This window comes from Stegostoma tigrinum, chromosome 12 (assembly GCF_030684315.1).
Source record: "Stegostoma tigrinum isolate sSteTig4 chromosome 12, sSteTig4.hap1, whole genome shotgun sequence".
Classification (NCBI taxonomy): Eukaryota; Metazoa; Chordata; class Chondrichthyes; order Orectolobiformes; family Stegostomatidae; genus Stegostoma; species Stegostoma tigrinum.
Genome location: NC_081365.1, coordinates 72,811,129 through 72,831,240, shown reverse-complemented (window position 1 = coordinate 72,831,240; position 20,112 = coordinate 72,811,129). Strand labels below are relative to the sequence as shown.

Here is a 20,112-nt window from a genome sequence, read left to right as displayed (position 1 = left end):
GGGGCGGGGCTCATAGGTCCCTCCTCCCCCACACACACACGACACATGGGGGCGGGGCAGCGTTCCCTGGGATCTTCTTGCTGAACGCGGTCGGATATTTATGTTTGTGAGCTGCGTCATGCGGATGATTCCGAGGTCCAGCTGGAAGTGAAGCGGGGTGGGTTTTAGTCCGGAGTGCGCCGAGCCGAGAGTTGTGTTTTTGTTGGGTTTGCGCTGCCATCTCGTACTGCCACCATGGTGAAAGTGTCCTTTAACTCTTCGCTGAGCCAGAAGGAGCCTAAAAAAGAGGAGAACAACGAGGCGCTCGTCATCCACGAGAAGGTACGTTTACCGGGGGCGGGGGCTGTTTGGGGAAAGGAGGGGGATGAACTGTCCGTGGTTTTTCAGTTTATTGCCGGACCTTGGACAAAGTCTGGACAGTGTTTTTGGAACCAGGGACTGGGCTTTCGATTTCCAGTTTGTGACCCGGAATGCGGCCTTTGGTGGCCTGATCTCTTTGCCCTTCCGTGCATCAGCTGTCCCTGGATATTGAGCCCGGGTCATAGTCCCTGTCCTCGGATGTGGGAAGGAGTCGACTTCGACCGTTCGCTGTAAAATGGCTGACGGTGTGGCTGGGGCCCATCCTCTTCGTCCTGACTGTCTGTCTCTTTCCCTCCCCCCCCCCCCCCCGCGGAGGAGGCATCGGCGTCGTTGGGAAAAGTCCACGCACGCTTGGCGATCGCCCAATACCCTGCATATGGGCCAACCCCACTTCTGCTTTTGGATTTGGGGAAATCCGATCAGGGACTGGTGAATGTTCCCTCACTAGGTGGGGTGGTACAGGGAAAAAAAGTCACTTTTTAAAAAAATCCTATTGGTGCACGCTCTTACAACTTTCAGATTCAATATCAGGGTGTCTGCACAAATCTTCTGTCACATTGTTGAAGTACGTCGGGTTCGGGGAAAACAACGGGAGAGATTATCAATTGTTACAATTTCTGATGAACTGGATTTTTTTTTTAAAAAAGTCAACTTTTGAAATGGTTTAGCATAGAGAAGACCATGCATTAGATCTTTTAGGTGGCAGAAAATTCGAACTTGACAAAAAAAAGCGAAAGTTCTGTTAACTAACTAGTAAGTACTTGCACTTCGAACCAAAATTCCCCACTCGACTTTTCCGCCTGTTCTGGTTGCACTTTCAACTTTCGTAGCTACATGACGGGACCCGAAGTTCTGTTCTAATTTGGAACCAAGCTACTTTGGACTCTTGCTCGCAAAAGATTCTGCTTAGTTTGCTAGCTTGGCATTCAGATTTCCTAATCTCCTGTTTCTGCAAGGACTCTGCCAGTTTCATTACCAACTTGGTAGATCTGGCAATTTTAATTTTTCAAAATGCAGGAGGCACATAAAGACACTTTGCCTATAGAGGCAATGTTAGGACAAAAGAACCTTGCTAAACTCTATGGACCCATTTCCATAACCTGGGCAATGGTAGTGCACATGGCCTGTTCCCAAACACCTGTAAACTGTTATTTGAGGAAGAAGTGAATACTTGATGTCTTATTGTCTTGATGTCTACAAACATTTTAATTGCAAGAATAATTTAAACTGCTCCTCCTACGCCCTGACTGTTTTTGTTTTTACTGGCTTTCAATTTAATATGAAATATTCTTGCAAAGTGCTTATGGCCTGTCTTCTCAAGATATTTAGAGAAGCCATTGTAATCCAAGGCATGAATGCCTTGCCACCAATCCAGCAACACAGTAGAACTCTTTCTTCACCCTCTTCTCCCTGCTGACCAAATCCAGGAATTCACGCCTATCTAATAACTTGGTTTTAATAGACTGCCTTTTCAAAATTTAAACCACGTCTTAAAAATGTAGTTTTCAAAACTAAAATGGTCTTGTCTGTATTTGGAACACAGTAGTGATTAAAGGTTTGTCAAATGATTTTTTATTTTGAATAAAACAAATTTTATAAAATGGTTTTCTTTTGATTTGAGGAAAGGTGGAAGCTTTGTGGCAGGAACCAAGAATGTGAGATCTAGGTGTCCTTCTAGCTGATGTGGTCGAAGAGGTTTGCTGTATAGATTGGAGTGGTTCCCTTAGCATACAACTTGAGACCCTACATTAGACTACTATGGAACACCAGTTGATGATGAGTTCTGAAAGCTTGGTACAGAAGGCTTTAAGAAAAATATTAAAGGACAGTGGAGGTAAGGAGAGTTTGGAAGACAGAATGCTTAGGACCTTGGTATAGCCACAAAATGGAAGAAATTAAATTTGGGGATTCTCATAAATTCACTTTTTAAATATCTTGGAGCTTTGTGGGGCGACAGCACATTACTGTAATGTGGAGAATTTGGTAGAGGTGGTTAAAGTTTAAAATAGGCATAATAAGTTTAAAGTTGAAGGACCAGAGACAATGGCATCAACAAGGATAGGTGGTTGGTGGTACTCTAAAATACTCGCACTCACTGACCTGCACCATGTTGGTGACACATCTAGTCCCTTTAGCTGATGTACATTATGCTGTGTTTTGTTTGTCCAATAACTTGAAGCATGCTATCGACAATTAGCCAAAAACATCTCTGACACTGATGTGATCTCAGGCTCATTGGTAATGCCATGGCAGTTTGTCGTGTTATAATTGTTAGGCTTCATTTCCAACTCCTGTCATGCTAATGAATGATATTAGGGTAGTGCTTCTGCTGAATGCTATTAATTGGGCATGAAACACAACTTAATCAGCAACTCCTGTGTGCATATGTGAATTCCAGCTGTAAACTTTTGGTTTACATAAACAACCTCAAGACTGATGTGTAGCCAGGCTGTGCTGCAGAGATTTCTGATTCTGAACCTGAGATAACAGTTGCACGTATTGTACAATTTTAGTTTCCATGTTCTGGAAGGATATTGGAGTATACAGCCCAGACTGCCTAGAATGCTTTTTGATGTGAGGAATTGAAAAAACTTGAAAATTGAGAACATTTTCAATTGAGCAGAATGTTTAAGGTGGATTTCATAAACTATCCATTGACAACGTTTGGAACTATTACCTCTCTTGACCCTTCTGCCTGTTCTCCCTGAATTCAGACTGCTGTATGGTATTTGACATCCAGCATTGGATGAACAGAAAATTCCTAAGAATTTGAAAATCTGAAGCCATAATCTTATCTCCACCTCAAACTCTGCTCCCTGGCTGCAAAATCCATCACTTTCTCTCTTTCAGCACTAACCCTCAGCCAGAGTATAAACAACCTTTGTCATATTTGACTCTGGGGTTAGCTTTCAGTCACATGATCTAATGTTGCCCAATGTCACTTCCCTGATCCTAAGATGCTGCTTCACCTGCTGTGTTCATGCAGCTCCACACCTTGTTATCTCTATCTCTAATGTTGCCTATCTCTAGTTCACCTTCAGTTATTTCTGAGACTTCCAGATCTGACTGTTCTAGCGTTTGTAAATTTCTATTCACCCTCCTCAGTTTTACCTGTGTGAACTTGAGATGCACTGCTTATCATAATACCCACCAAATGTCCTTGCCATCAAACTGCACTAACTCAGTTGACTCACAATTAATGCATCTTCTAAAATTCTCCCTTTTCTTGCTTTCAAACTATGCTGAGACCTTGCCCTGTCCTGTGTCTACTTAATTCCAGCCCTGAGATCTGAAAGATCTTCACTCTTTATTCTTAACCTCTTGAGCATTTCCCATTTGCAGTTGATGGCAGTACCCTTAATTGCTGAGGCCCCAAGCTTTCGAATATCGTCCCTACGTATCTTCATGTTTCTATCTTGCTTTTCATCTTTTAAGATAGTTGTAGAATTGTTAAACCCATGCCCTCTTTTGTACTGTCCTACCAAAGCAAAATGACCTTGGCTACAGGTGTCACAGTGGCTCACTGGTTAGCACTGCTGCCTCATGGTGCCAGGGACATGGATTTGATTCCACCCCCTGACTGTGTGGAGTTTGCACATTCTCCATGTCTGTGTAGGTTTCCTCCCACAGTCCAACGATGTGTAGGTTGGGTGGATTAGCCATGGAAAATGCATGGCTATAAGGATAGGGTAGGGGGTTGATTCTGAATGATACACTCTTCAAAGGGTTGGTGTGAGTTTGATGGGCTGATGACCTGCTTCCACACTGTTGAGATTCTTTGATTTTTCTTTTGAAAAGAGAGATTTTCACCCTCTGTGCCCTCATGATTTCAAAAACCCTTATAAGGTCACCCCTCAGCCTCTGACCTTCCAGGGGGGAAAAACCCCAGCCCTTTCAGCCTCTCCCTGTAGCTCAATCTTTGTCGTCCTATCAACATCCTTGTAAATCTTCTCTGAACCCTTTCACATTTAACAATATCTTTCCTATAGTGCTTCAAAAACTACTTTGACCAAATTTTTAATCCATCTGTTTATATTTCCGTTATGTGACATGGTTCATTCAGTTTCATTATGCATCTTGGATGTTTCAAGGCATCATATACATGTTATCATTACAACTGAATGATGCAAGTTGATTTTTTTTAAAATTAGTACATTGGCTTTCCAGTCGAAGTTTAAACCAAGGAAACCGGCCTGTAAAATTAAATGATGCTTATTTCTGTCTTTGCAAAATTGGCAAGCTCATTCCAGGCAAATTTGCCTGACTGGAACCAAAATCCTGCTGAATCTTTTTCCAACTTACAGGTTCTATATTGGTTTTCCATTCCTCAAACCTGTTTTCCAGCCTACTTAGCCTGCTCCTTACTTATTCCATGATCGTCAATAGTTCTGTACTACTAAAGTTAATTCCTGCCTCCTTAAATTTTTGCACAGCCACACCCCCGTTGGCCTCTTAACCAATTCCAGCCATACATCCCTGTTCTGGGTGCTCACTCACTTTAGCTCCCTTGTTCCAATATGAATTCATTTCATCACTCCAGTTTATTTAAAGCAACAGAATCTTTTAATCCCAGACTGTCAGCTAATTTATTTGATGATTTTCCTGTGTTCTCATTTTGACTTTGCTTGTTCCTTAATTTAGATATTCTGTAGAGAAATTGATCTGTTGGGGTAACCGTCCCAGTTAATTACAAATATAACGAATTGAATTGCATCCTGATTTTGAAAATCAAACTTGATTTTGTTTGGTGTTTAGTCTCCAGACAATTTGAACTCTGGTTTTGTACTTGGGAGTAGTGAATAAATCAGTAACATTGAATCGGACACCTTTTTGAACTCAGTGCAGTGTTGTCGTTGAATATTTAATGTAACTTAAGTGCGCAGATCTCTGGTTTGTGATGTTAATAGTTAACTGTAAATTAATCACAATCAACACATTATTGGTAAAAGCTAGTCATATTCATTCAGTCAGATGCAACTGATATTTTGAGTCCGATACAAAGTTCTCTAAAGTGTAGAGTTCTGCAGATTTACAATGTCATGAACACTTTGCCATACTGAACCAGCCTGTTTTTAAAATGCAGGATCCAGAGGAAGATGTTGTTCCATTTCGACGCCAGTCTCGTGTCTGGTGCTGGTGCATGTGCCTTGGACTAGCTCTCTTGCTGTCTGGTGTAGTGGTTGGTGGTGCATATCTCTACAGATATTTTATCTTGCAGGTAGGGGCATGCCAAATAGAACTTGCTTGTTTAACTGGTATCATGTATTTTAAATGTGAGCTGAAATAAAGGTTTTCAAAGATGCAGTGATGACCAGGTCCAGGTATTAGTCATATTTAAATACATTTTGTTATCTTATCCAGTAAAGTTGAATATTTTCTGTATGAATAAACAGCCAAAACATGCACTACACTGCATTATTTAAAAGATTTTCCTGCTATGCAGTATTGTATACTAAATTCCATCTTTGTATTGTAACTTAAAATGTAAATTCTTATATACGCATTTCTGGTGGCGATGAAAGGTTGAAGTTAAAACCGTATCATCGCAAACTTCTTGATGAAATTATCAAGTGGAGTGGACAGATGTCAAATCAAATTCAATGCAGAAAAGTGCAACGTCATGCACTTTTGTTGAAGGTGGCACAATAGTTCCGAGTTTTAAAAAATGTGGGCTCCTAAACTTCGTAAGTAGAGGCATGGCGTTCAAAACAAACAGTACACTATGCTGTACGCCAATAAAATGCTAGTTTGTTAACATCTGGAGTGTGGTCTTCAATTCTGGGCAAAAGACTTACAACCTCAAGTCTTTTTCATCTTTTTATAAGATAGCTGTTGGAAATAAATCACCGGAGTCTGGTCATGTATATGAAACAGGAGAAGCTGGGTTTAGTACGCTTGGATCGATTTACATCCTGATTTCTACCAAAGTCCATTTGAAGTGGAATATGTCATGTCACTGCCATATCAAACCACCCCCACCCAGCCACTCGGTGTCTCTGTCTTAGTCTCTTGGCTGTATCTCTGCTGTGTAAAAACTCGGAGGCAACCTACTAGGCCACACCATAACTACAGATTCTTAACTGATTTACGATCAAGCCTGACAACTGCTCTGTACAAGGGCAGTTAGGGATGGACATGGCATATGCTATAATGCCACCATCGCAGGAATAAAACTGAACTAACAATGCAAAGATTACTTTGGTTGATACAGGAACAACTTAATGATACAAAATTAAAGAGGTGCTAAGAACACTAAATGTATACACACATTTTTGGAAGACTAGAAATTTCTTTTTGTTTCAGAGATGCACAGCAGGTCTGGCAGCATCTGTGGAGATGAAGCACACTTAACATCACAAGTTCAGAAACCCTTCTTCAGAAAGCTGACCTGTAGTTAATTCTGCTCTCCGCCCACGTGCTGCCAGACCTTAGTTTCTCCAGCAGTTTCAGATTTTTGTTTTACATCTTTAGCCTCAGCAGTTTTTAGCCTTTTTTATGACAGTAAAATAAAACAATTTATTTTCCACGAGACATCGAATTTGTGTGAAAATCAGGTAAAAGTTTTTTAACTTTAATGTACCTTTCTCCATCTTTCTGTGGTGTAACCGGCTATCACCCAACTCTAGGCACATATTTCAGGAACAATATCAATCTTGGGATAAGGTGCCTAAAGGATTTATAAGAAGGTTACAATGATTGTGACAGTTCAACTCTGAGACTGGAGAGGCTGAGGATCTTCTTTAAAGAAGATTGCGGCAAGTTTATATTCACCAATAATGACATTCAAAAGAGAATTAGTTACAGACAGTATTTGAATGCAAATGATTATCAAGGGTGTGGAGGAGGTGTAAGTGTTAATTGGATGCTGTTGTGTCTCAAGGGAGTAATGCGATGCAGAATGGCCTCTAATGCTAGGAGTATCAGAGATAATGCAGATAAGTTAAGGGTGTGGGGTTTTTATTCATTCATAGGATGAGGGTGTTGCTGGCCAGTCCAGCAAGTTTTTGCCCAGAGGACATCAAAAAGTCATCCACATTGCTGTGGGTCTGGAGTCAGACGTAGGTCAGACCAGGTAAGTATGGCACTTTCTTCCCTCAAAGGACATTGGTGAATGAGATGGCATTTTCTGACAATCATCAACAGATTCATAGTAATCATTTGGACTCCTAATTCCAGATTTTTATCGAATCCAAATACCACCATCTGCCATGACTGGATTCAAACCAGAGCGCTCAGACCATTACATGGGTCATTGGATTAAGTCTAGTGATTAATATCACGAGATGATCACCTCTCCAACATGACCGCATGAATTGCAATGTTGTCATTAGAGATGTGGTTGACAGGTCGACAAGACAGCAATTTAACATCCTGGGGGTGTAAGAATGTGGGACAGTGAGTGTGCTGAAATGGAGATGGTCTCACATCTGGTTAAGGAGTCAGTTATTACAGTAAGGAGGGATTATAACTTGGAAGAGATGTTAAATGAGGCTTTATGGATAGATCTTAGGAATAAAACTGAAAGCCCCTCTGGGCTTATGCCTTCATCAATCATCTCACTAAGCTGTGTAAAAATAAAAGGGTAACTATATTAGGGATTTCAGCTAACTGAAGGGTTTAATGGGGCAGATTTCTTGAAATGTAAAGGAGAGCTTTTCATATCAGCATATAGATGGTCCCACATGGGACATTGCACAGCTGGACCTAATTCTAGGGAATGAAGCTGGACAGGTGTTTGAGGTCGTGATGGGGGAGCATTTTAGTGGTAGTGACCACAACACTCTATGTTTGAAGTTTGTTGTGGAAAGGGAGAAATGTTCTGTAGAAAAACGTTTTTTGTATTGGGGTAAGGCAGATTTTATTAAAACCTGGCCACATTAGACTGGGAACAGCTACTTAAGGATAAATCTAGAGCAGAACAGTGGGAGAGTGTAAGGTTCTGGGAAAAGTACAGGCCCAACATATTCCCTTTAGAGTGAAGTGTAGGAGCAACAAGCCCAGAGAATAGTCTGTTTAGGAACAGTCAGTCCTGAAGAAGAGACAAATATAACAACAGATACTAAAGGGGTAAAACAATGTAGGACCTAGCGGAATGTACAGAGTTCATTTAGCATATCACCTGAAAGTATTTGGAAGAACAGAGTTTGGGGGGGTGCTGGTGTGGAGAGAAAAACAAAATGTCAAGCAAGATTAGGAAGATTCCCAAGATATTTGTAGGATATATCAGGGAAAGAGTGGGGCTCAGTAAGGACCAAAGAGGAAATCTGCATGAAGCCAAAGGACATTGGTAGATTAATAAATGAGTGCTTTGCATATATCTTTACTTGGAAGGTGAAGGATCTAAGTACAGATTTGGAAAGGTGGACTGTGTCCTTGTACTGGTTGATATAAGAAGCCAGGATGTTGGAAGTTTTGGTGGGTTTCAAATTAGATAGAATCCCCTGGTCTTGATGAGTTACATCCCAGGCTGCTCTGAGAGATGACAGCGGAAATAAGAGGGCCATGTTCCAAAGTTGTTTTTTTTTTTAAAAGACCTCTTTGGCCAAAGGAGAAGTACTGAAGGACCGCTAATATGGTTCCACTTTACAAGAAGGGTGATGGTCCATTGTTTCCCACATCAGTGGTAGGGAAACCATTAGAAAATATTCTGAATCTCCATTTCGTGAGGCATGATTTGATCAAAGTAGTCAGCATGGCTTTGTCAAGGGTGGTCACACTTTTCATGAGTTTGAATTTTTTTGAGGGTGTAGATGAAAGCATGATATGGATTTTAGTGAGGCCTTTGTGAAAGTCCCATATGGGATACTGATAAAGAAGGTTTAAAACCTCATGGGATCCTGTATTAGATGGCTGATTAGCTTAGAGGCAGGAGACAATTTTGGATCCAGTGGATGGTGATAAAAGGCTGTTTGTGTGACTGGAGTCTGGTGTGCAGTGGCATTCTGCAGAATGTGTAGGTCCTGAACTGTCTGATATTCATAAATGATGTAGATGAGAATGTGGGGAGAATGTTATGTTTGCAGGTGACACCGGTGGGGTGGTTGACAATGAGGGTGAGGGCTTTTGGTTACTAGAGTATATACCAGAATTTGGGCAGATGACTGGCAGATGGCCTTTAACCCTGATAAATGTAAGATGATGCACTTGAAAGAAGCAAAAAGACAAGGAAGACCTCAGTGAACAGTCGGACACCAAGTTCGGAGGGATCTTATGGTGCTTGTCCACTGATCCCTGAAAGTAATTGGACAGGTTGATTAGGTAATTAAGGACACAAGCCTGTCTCAGTTAGGCATAGATTATAAGAGAAGAAACATGAAGTTGGAGCTGTACAGAACTTTGGTTAGGCTACAGTTGGAGCAGTGTAGTGTGTGCCGATCTGGTCACCATGCCAAAGGAAGGATGTGATTGCACTGGAGCGGGTGCAGAGATTTACTAGGATGTTGTCTCAGATGGAACACTTCAGCTATTGAGAGAGACTGGATAAGCTTACTTTGTTTTCTTCAGAGCATTGAAGGTTGAGGAGGGATCTGTTTGAGGGGCATGGAAAAGGTGAATAGAAAGCAACTGTTACGTTTAGTTGAAGGGTCAAGAACAAGGAAATTTTTTTTGTGAAAGGCAGACATTGAAGATATTTGAGGAAGACTTATTTTTCACCCAGAGGTTGGTGGGGTCTGGAATGAATTGCGTGGGAGGGTAGTTGAGGCTGTAACTTCGCAACCTTTCAAAGGTACTAGGGTGAGTGCTTAAAATGTGATAACATTCAAGGCAGTGGGACTAGTACAGGTAGTAATGTATTTTGTGGTTCAGACTTGATGGGCCACAGAGCCTGTTCTGTATTCTATGATTCTAACTAGCATAGAGCTGGTGCAGTCCGGAGGAATAATTCTTTCTGGCAGGTAGAGGATCAGAAGTAGGCCGCCATAGTCCATTGATTCTGCTCTGCCATTCAGTGAAATCATAACTGTTCTGATAATTCTGAACTTCATTTTCCAGCCTGTTCCCCTTAATCCTTGATTAACTGTGTATTGTGGGAGCAGATGTAAAAGTCTTGAGGTGGTCAAGCTAGTACTGTGACAAGGTCTTTAAGGACATGGTGACCACAGATATGAACCAAAGCCTTTATCTGTCCAATTGTTTTCTAAATAACTTAATGATCTACACTTTCCATGTTAATATTTAAATGAATCAATCCATAGTGCTAGCCTAATTTTGCCTAAATTGCAGGTTGGAAGATGGTAAATCATAGAAATGTGTAGCACAAAAGACTTCTTGTGTTTGAAACAAATGATCCAGCCTGTGTCTCTTCCAGTTTTTGGTTCATCACAAAAAGTAGGTTGCAGTAGTTAAAGTATTGAGTGGTGAGCGCTAAAAATGGTGTGCAATGCATCTGTGCCTTGGGACCACTTTTTTTAGTTAAAAGGATAACTGTCTTTAAAAATTGCCAAACATAAGTGGTAAGCTGTGTTTAAGTTGTTCTCTTTAAACAATCATTTAATAGGCCCTGTTTTCATCATTAGCAACTGGGGAGTTCTAAATTTAAACACTTTTACCTTGGATTTGATGTGGAGTCACATGACTCAAATGATTGCCATTTTGCAGTGACCTCCATGCCCTGACTCTTCTAGGTGTGACCAGCCTCTTGAGCAACTCAATGTTACTCATTCTGTTTCCTTAACTTGTAGCCCTCTGCCAGAGTGGAACTTGGGGGGGAAGGAAAGCAAGTTCATGATATTTCTTTCCTTCCTTCTGAAATAAATATCAAAACACATTTCATTTACCAGTATAGGAATTTAGCATTGTAAAGCATGATAACTTAAGGTTTCAAGTTCGATAGGTTTTAAGTACTATTTTTACTTTATAATGGTAAAAACCTGATTTGTACAATATTGCTTCATTTGATGTTACGGTTTCCAATGATGTGGCCCATATCAGTTGGGACTTGAGGTGAGCAGTTGGAAATCTGATTTACTTGCATTTTAGCTTGATCTTGTGTCAGCTCCTATGTGAATTCCAAATGCAGGTTGTTTCTATTTCGACTCTGCAGGCATCTCCTCCTTTTTAATCAGTACACTTTTGACAACACTAACTTCTAAAGTAAGAACTGTGTACCCTTACCAAAGTTATTTATTTCTAATGCTGCTGTAATAATCTGAGATGGTCTGCAGGTTCTTTTGAATTAAGTTGAAAGTTGACTTTATTCTTTTCCTGGCCTATGTCATCTTTCTCTGGTTTAAAAAAAATCAAACTCTCCTCAAATTTAGTTTTAACCCTATGAAAAGTAAACATTTCCCATGATTTTTTCCCCCAGGAAGGTGAAGTCTTCTTTTGTGGCTTAAAGTACAGTGATCCTAAAGATTATCATGTCCCAGATGTTGACGTTGATCCACAATTGGCTCCTTACCAATCGATTAAAGAAAACATCCGGATCCTCGAGGATGATGGAGTTGAATTGATCAATGTTCTTGTCCCTGAATTTGCTGATGGCGATCCAGCAGATATTGTTCATGATTTCCACAGGGTCTGTATTAACTGTCATACAGATGTGCTTTTCATAGCGAGTTGCATTTTAGTTTGTTTAATGAGCTTTTTATAAATTTGCTTTATGATATACTTTACAAAAAATCAAAATTGAATTCAGTGTCTGTATAGATTACGTACATGCATAAAAAAGTAAAAAATACCCAAAAACGAGAAAGTAGGATAATTGTGTTGCTTTGGGAAACACATCTACTTTAATGAGACTTTTTTTCAATCAACTTGCACTCCTAATCTAATGTGTTTTGCATGCTTATTGAAACCAATTGAAACTGGCTTAGAGCTCTCAAATTTTCTTTCCTAGGGTCTCACAGCATACTTGGATCTCAATTTGGACAAATGCTACATGATTCCATTGAACTCAACTATTGTCATGCCACCACGGAATTTGTTTGAATTGCTAATTAATGTCAAGGTATGTAATGCTCAAAATTACAATTGAAAATCCGGTAGTGGAAATTGACCCAAAATTCTACGTAATGCAGATCATTTGAAGGTGTAATATTTAGAAAATGTATTCTAATCCCTGTCTGGAAGATGGTAAAGTACTCTGTTTAGTTCTTGAATTTAACCCTTGGTTAAAATGGCCTTGACTTGGTTCTTAATTATAGTTAATCTATTTTCAAGATTGCAGGAGAATGAGAAAAGACAAAATTGTTAAGTTACATTGTCTGCAGAAGCTTATTGTGGATGCAAGTTGAAGCCTCCATTGTCCTGCTATCTTGTTGTTAGGTCTAACAAAATTTTCTTCAGATACTGGGACTTGTAGTTGTGGACCTGTATTGTAACAGTTTACCTATTTAATGGTATCAAAATATCTCTTAATTCATTGTCTTAACTCCAAACGCCCGGATATCCAATTTAAGTCAGCTAATGTGTCTTGACTGAGCAAATATTTGGGTTGACTTTGCAGTCCAATTATTCTTCTCAATTATTGAATTTGTCTTCTCTACTCCACCTTCATTGGGTTTTATGCTATACTCCTAATTTTCATGATTTTTGTTAGTGTACAGGAAATTTTTTTTGTGCAATTAAACTCCTGCTTTCCCTTATTTGGTAAGGAAGATAAGGCATACTGGGCAGTAGAAAATAGGTGACACATCTCACCACCGCTGGAAACTTGATGTTTATCACCAGTGGTAAAACAGCACTGCTATGCAGGGTGGATTCTAGTCATGCAGATTGGTAGGTTGGTATTAACTGAAAGTGATGAAACTTTTATTACCCAATGGTGGATACCACAAATAATGACGACGCCCACACTTTGAAAGGAGAAATTTGCCCATTTTCGTTATTTGCATTTTGCATAGAATGTTTCTTTCTGTATCCTCAGGAAGTTACTTGATGAGACATAATTGGATGGTAATATCAGCTAAATGGCTTGCATTTGTGTAAATTTGCTCAGGATTAAAATAGAATTAGATGTACAGTGCAATTTTTTTCATTTATGCGGAAGAACCAGACATGCGCTCGCTCTGATTTTTAAATGAAATTACTACTCTAGGTTTAGGTAATTTAAGGAATCTTCCTCTTCATTTTATAAAGGCTCTTGCACTCGATTTATTGTCACATACCTAGGTCCAGTGAAAAATTTTGCTTTGCAAGCAAATCATACAAGGTCATACAAATCATAAGGTGTTTAGACAGTGAGGCATATAAAAGTTATGGCTGCAGAAGATCAACATTAGATCTCTAATTTCAAATCAATTCAGCAATCCAACAGCAGAGAAGAAGTTGCTCTTAAACCTGTTGGTATGTACGTCCAAGCTTTTGTATCTTTTGCCTGACACAGGTTGGAAGAGATTATAACCAGGCTGGGAGAGGTCTTTTACGTTGCTGCAGAAGTGCTGCCAACAAGAAGTGAAAATGGAGTCCACGGATGAGATATTGGTCTTTGATGGTCTGGGCTATGTACACTATTTTCTGTAGTTTCTTCTTGTCTTGGCCAAAGCCGTTGTTCCACCAAGTGTTTTATACCCCAGATAGATGCACCATAAAAAGAAAGCATTCTACAAAAGTTGGTGAGTGTCCTTATTGACATTCTGAATTTCCTCAGCCTGAGGAAGAAGTTGTCGTGCCGCCTTGACCATCTGCTTGGGAGATCCAGGACAGATTGTTGTTTATTGTCACTCCAAGGGACTTGACACTCTCGATCCTCTCCACTTCACTTCATCTCTGTCGATTGTAGACAGTGGGCCTATCCTCCACCTTTCTTCCTGAAGCCAGTGATCAATTCTTTTTGCTGATTTTGAGAAAGTGTTTGATGTTGTGGTGCAATGATAACAATCACAATCTCCCGTTCCTGTATTCTGACTCACCATTGTTAGCTATCTGGTCTACAGTGGTGATGTCATCAGTGAACTTGTAGATGGCATTTGTACAAAATTTGGTCTCAGTTGTGAGAGTACAGGGAATAGTCGGGGCTGAAACACATCCTTGCAGATGGCTGGTGTTGAGGATTATCATGGAGGAGGTGCTGGTGTCTATTTTCACTCTGGTCTGCCGTTCAAGAAACTGAGGATCTAGTTGCAAAGGTCAAGGCCAATACCTGTGCCTCGGAGTTTTGAGATGGTTGGGATTATAGCATTGAAGGCAGAGCTGTAGTCAATAAGGAGCTTGACGTAGATATCCTTATTGTCTAGATGTTCCAGGGATGCACGTAGGGGTAGGAAAATGGTGTCTGCTATCTGTTTTGCTGGTAAGCAGACTGAGTTGATGTGGGCTGTGCCTAACTCCTTGAAGCACTTGATAATGGAGATCGGAGCCACTGGGTGGTAATTATTGAGGTATGATGCACGTACTTTCTTTAGTATTGGGATGATGCTAGTCATCTTGATGATTGTAGCAAGGAGAGACTAAAGATGTTAGCACGTACTTCTGCCAGCTGGTCTGCACAGGATATGAACGCACGATGGGGACTCTGTCTGGGCCAGTCAGTTTCCTCTGGATTACTGTCAAGAAGGCTGATCTGACGTCTGCAACGGTGACTGAAGGGAGTCTGAGGGGCTCTTGGGGCAGGCAACACCACACCACACCACTGGCATTCTGTTCTAACTGAGCGTAAGAAGCATTGAGCAAGTCAGGGAGGGATACGTTTATGTCTGCTATTTTTATCTGCTTCATTTGCTTCCCATTATGTTGTGTAAATGGACATGCCAATGGAATTTAGGATTTGTGTACATATGCACACAAAGCTCCCTGAAGTTTTATCACTTTTAGATTATTCTAATTAGTTTAAATGCTGTTTTCTTAATGATTTTGATTATTCTAAATTATTTGACAGTTCCAGTTAAAAGTATGCAAGTCTAGATCTGTCATAATTTTTTCCTTTCAAGACTATCTTTACACTGGCAGTCATGCAAATGTTCTGGCTTTCCATCATTACGCAGTGCCATCAATTCAATGTAATTTCTTAGAGCCAAATGTTCAAGAGCCAACCAGAGAGCATGCTGTTAGTATATGAGAGAAGATTTGACAAACTCTAGAAACCAGCAAATGAGTGACTAAAAATGAAGGCAAAATTGAATGAAAGCTAGCTGGACAGTAAAGAGTCAAATTGAGAGGTATTGCTGATGGAGTGTCCCATGGAGATGAGAAAAAAATCTATCTCGCAAGTATCAGTCAACTTTGAACTTGGCTGACCGTAACTGGATAGTGATGAGAATCAAGTGTTTTGCTAACAATTTAAACTGTACTTAATTAAACAGGCTGGTACGTACTTGCCCCAATCCTACTTGATCCATGAAGAGATGGTGGTTACTGATTACATTGAAAATGTGGATGAGCTTGGATACTTTATTGCACGTCTTTGTCGTGGGAAGGAGACCTTCAAGCTTCAACGCAGAGAGCTTGGTAAAGGTAATTCTTAAAAATGAATATCCTGGTTTAACTCTTGATTTAACAGTTCTAAAACTGGCCTAAGCTTGTTCCCTTGTGTTTGATGTCTTAATTGATTATCAGTTGTGAACTTTATAACTGGCATCATTGCTGGGAGGTGGATAAATAGCAATTGGCATAGATCCTTCAAAAGTTGTCCTCCTATAAAATGACTGTTGAGTGGGACAAAATCAAGTGTAATTATCATGCCCTTCTCAACTGAATAATTTACAGTAACCTCCATAACTAGGCTTGTGTGTGGAATGGTCATTCTGGATGAGGTATGGCAGTTACTAACAGTTTGAAGGTAAAATGGGTGAAGAGGAGAAATCAAACAGTCTTTTTCTTATGACTAACCTGCAGCAAAAATATTGGTGTCACCATGGGTGTGTTCTATTTTTTTTGAATGTGTAGACATAGACATAGACATAGAACATAACAGCACAGTACAGGCCCTTCGGCCCTCGATGTTGTGCCGACCTGTCATACCGATCTCAAGCCCATCTAACCTACACTATTCCATGTACGTCCATATACTTATCCAATGATGACTTAAATGTACCTAAAGTTGGCAAATCTACTACTGGTGCAGGCAAAGCGTTCCATTCCCTTACTACTCTCTGTGTAAAGAAACTACCTCTGACATCTGTCCTATATCTTTCACCCCTCAGTTTAAAGCTATGCCCCCTCGTGCTTGCCGTCACCAGCCCAGGAAAAAGTCTCTTCCTATCCACCCTATCTAACCCTCTGATTATTTTATATGTTTCAATTAAGTAACTTCTCAACCTTCTTCTCTCTAATTAAAACAGCCTCAAGTCCCTCAGCCTTTCCTCGTAAGACCTTCCCTCCATACCAGGCAACATCCTAGTAAATCTCCTCTGCACCCTTTCCAAAGCTTCCACATCCTTCTTGTAATGCGGTGACCAGAACTGTACGCAATACTCCAAGTGCGGCCGCACCAGAGTTTTGTACAGCTTCACCATAACCTCTTGGTTCCAGAACTCAATCCCTCTATTAATAAAAGCTAAAACACTGTATGCCTTCTTAACAGCCCTGTCAACCTGGGTGGCAACTTTCAAGGATCTGTGTACGTGGACACCGAGATCTCTCTGCTCATTTACACTACTAAGAATCTTACCATTAGCCCTGTACTTTGCCTTCCGGTTACTCCTACCATAGTGCATCACCTCACACTTGTGGTTACTCCTACCAAAGTGCATCACCTCACACTTGTAGTGACAGCCCCAAAGGCTGCAAGGGAAAATTAGTATATGTAGCCATTTAAAGATGTGGGGGTGATATTTGGAGGATATAAAGGACTTTTTTCTTAACAATTTCATTCATTGGAATAATTTTTAATATTTGCCAGCTTAAAGTCAGAGTTTGAAGAAGGGCAAGTGAGTGGCCAAAAAGTGTTTGCAGCTACCTTACACCCATGCATCATCCAATGCTTTCTGCATCAAACTGCTGGAGCACTTGATACACCAGAAGGGACTTCAAATTTAGCCAGTGGCAGCAAGTAATATGTTCCATTTTGGAAAATGCAACAAAGTGCATCTACGTGTAGTCTGGTCCTGTCTTGTGCTTTTGAGAATATACATTGGATTGACTAATTTTAAATACTGTTGACTGACTTTAAGCAATATTGCTTAAAGTATAATACTCTGTAGTTTCTTCATTAAAGATGAACTGAGAGTAGTTTAAAAGCACAGTGATGCATCATTGGCACTATTTAATCAGGTTCTCCAAATTCACAATTTTCAGTGGAAAGTGAAAAAGCATGTATGCATCAAACAGGAGAAAACTTAGCTACACTTTAAGCCAGTATATTGCAAATAGGACTTTATCTTCTGAATGATTGAGCTGTGTGGTAAAATACAGCAACTACTGTTTATACAGTAATGTCAGGTTTTGGCAATTTTATTAAGGTAGACAAGGAGAGAGGATGGTTAAAGGTCACAACTGAAGACGACCGGGGTAGATTAAGTGGCTTTGAATTGGGAGAAGCAGATAGCCAGGCAAAGATGTGTGGGACCAGGGTGCTTAAAGACTTTCAAAAGTAGAGAGCAGGCATCTGACAGTAGATTGACAAGGTTCTTTATTGCTTTTAAGAAGAAAGTTCAAATTTGGGCAGTGTATTGAGAGTTGCAAAGGATCCTTAAGGATTGTGAATTTTGGTTTCTATTACAAGAGCAATGGGCCTTAACAGGATTTGAGCAGAAGAGGTTTTGACAAGTTATAACTTATCCAGGCCCAGGAGAATAGTTTGGAATAATTTTACATAAATTGAGAATGAAGGAGAATTTGGGGGTAGATCCTTAAGACAGCCATGGGGGTTTCAAATCTCTTCAAAAGCCAAACAGGACACCAATCTTGCAGACCTTTAAATTTGGCACTCACATCCAGCTGTGGAATGCTAGGGTATAGAGTCTAACTGGTGAAGATTGGTGGAACCGAAGAGCATGGTTTGAACCATGTCAATTTAAATTGGAGAAAATAACATTGTAGATAAAACACTTCAGCCACCACAGTAATAGTAAAGTGTGATTTAAGTAGAAATTTGCTTCATTTTCTCACATTTCTTCATCAATTTGGAAAATGATTAGGCATTAAGTTCATGCCAAGTTTTTCCATACAGAAAATGAAATATTAAAGCACACAGCTCTGAATTATGTTTACATCACCTGCGTCCAATACTCAGATTTGATTGCATGAATTCACTTAGACAAATTCCAGAAACTAGATAGATGTATAAGTCTATGCCCTACTACATAACATCTTTGCCTGGCTGTATGTGTCTCCCAATTCAAAACCCCTCAATCAACTCCCATTTGTCTTCAGTCATGTCCCATAACCATCCTTTCTCCTCATCTTTGATCTTTGCATTAGAGGTACCTGGATTTAGAATTAGTTTATTCAATTTGTGTCTCCTTCAACAATAGAAACAACGTTAAAACTGTTCGTCTTAGTCCTCAGGAGAGATGCACAAATTACAAATTTGAGGGAATAACAATTTGTACTGTGTATGGCAAGGGTGCTGTTTGATTGTCAGGTGGATTCTTTTCATTACCTAGGAACCAGTTATGCCCAACTGCCTTTTATGAATTTAAATTCAATGTTGACCTATTTTATAGGAATGACCTACTTAATAAGTTTCTTCTTCTCCCTTTAGGTATCCAAAAGCGAGATGTAAAGAAATGTTTCTCAATTTTCCATTTTGAAAGCCGGGTTGCGGTAGAAACACTTATTTGTGAGCAGTAATTACAGAAGACAACCAGTGCAGGCTCAGAGCTCATCCCAGAAAATCACTTCCTTTTATCTGGTGTGCAATGCATTTATCTTTTTAAAAACAGTGATGAAAACAGGGTTTATTTTGTACATCTGCAATTTTCATCTCAGCTTAACTACTATTGGAAGTGTAAGATTCAGGCAGATTTCTAAAGGTGCAATAGTAGACTGTAAGAAAAGGCTAGCCATTGAGATTATTTTTACTCATTCTAATAGACTATGTATTAGACTGGAATTTAATCTATCACAATTAACACCTTTCTTTGCATAGGTGGGAAGAAACTGGAGACTATCCCACCTTGTTCTTTTCCATTTCAAATACATGCTGTGTTAACCTATATACACTGGGGTGGGTGTGGGAAAGATAAATTACGATAAACTCATATTGATTGTATATATAAATGGTATACGGTATAAGGTAACAAAATAAAATCTTTTAAATTTATTCTCTGAAATGTTTAACAACTTTTTTAAAAAAACAAAGAATCTCTCCAGTGTGGAATCAGGCCATTCAGCCCACTAAGTCCAGTTTGGAGTGTATCCTACCAAGACCCATCTGCCTACCCTTTCCCTGTAACCTTGCATTTCCCATGGCTAATCCACCTAAACTATACATCCCTGAACATAATGGGTAATTTGGCATGGCCAATCCAGGTAATTTGCATACTTTTGGACTGAGAACTGGAGCACCTAGCAGAAATGCACACTGACAACGGGAGAATGTGCAAACTCTACACAGATGCCAGAGGGATTGATGGGTCCCTTGCGCTGAGAGGCAGCAACACTAACCACTGAGCCAATGTGCCACTCATGCATAACATCTCAATATATAGGAAAGCATCCCAGGGAGCTTCACATTGTAATCAGTGAAAGAAGATTTCCCAAAAGAAATATTGGGAAAGACGCCAAGCTGCTTGTTTGGAGGTAGATTTTCCAAAGGCAGGACATCCTAGGATATAAGATGGAAATTGTTCCAATGGTGGGTAGTAATATTCTGTGATTAGTTGGCCAGCACTCTACACAAGCTTAGTGGTATTATTGCCAGCCTACTGA

General features: G+C 40.0%; 1 protein-coding gene across 2 annotated transcripts; it reads left to right on the top strand.

Moving 5' to 3' along the window:
- Positions 1-62: 62 nt before the first annotated feature.
- Positions 63-19,504, top strand: LOC125456842 (integral membrane protein 2B-like). 2 transcript variants are annotated; one of them, XM_059650429.1, is made up of 6 exons: positions 63-321; positions 5,444-5,578; positions 11,669-11,878; positions 12,200-12,310; positions 15,603-15,747; positions 18,944-19,504. In XM_059650429.1, exons 1-6 carry the CDS (start codon positions 235-237, stop codon positions 19,030-19,032), a joined length of 777 nt encoding a protein of 258 aa, XP_059506412.1. In that variant the 5' UTR covers positions 63-234; the 3' UTR covers positions 19,033-19,504. The 2 variants fall into 2 exon arrangements, with proteins under 2 accessions (XP_059506412.1, XP_048396244.1); XM_048540287.2 differs by having other exon boundaries at positions 68-321; positions 15,603-15,753.
- The last annotated feature ends 608 nt before the right edge of the window (positions 19,505-20,112 follow it).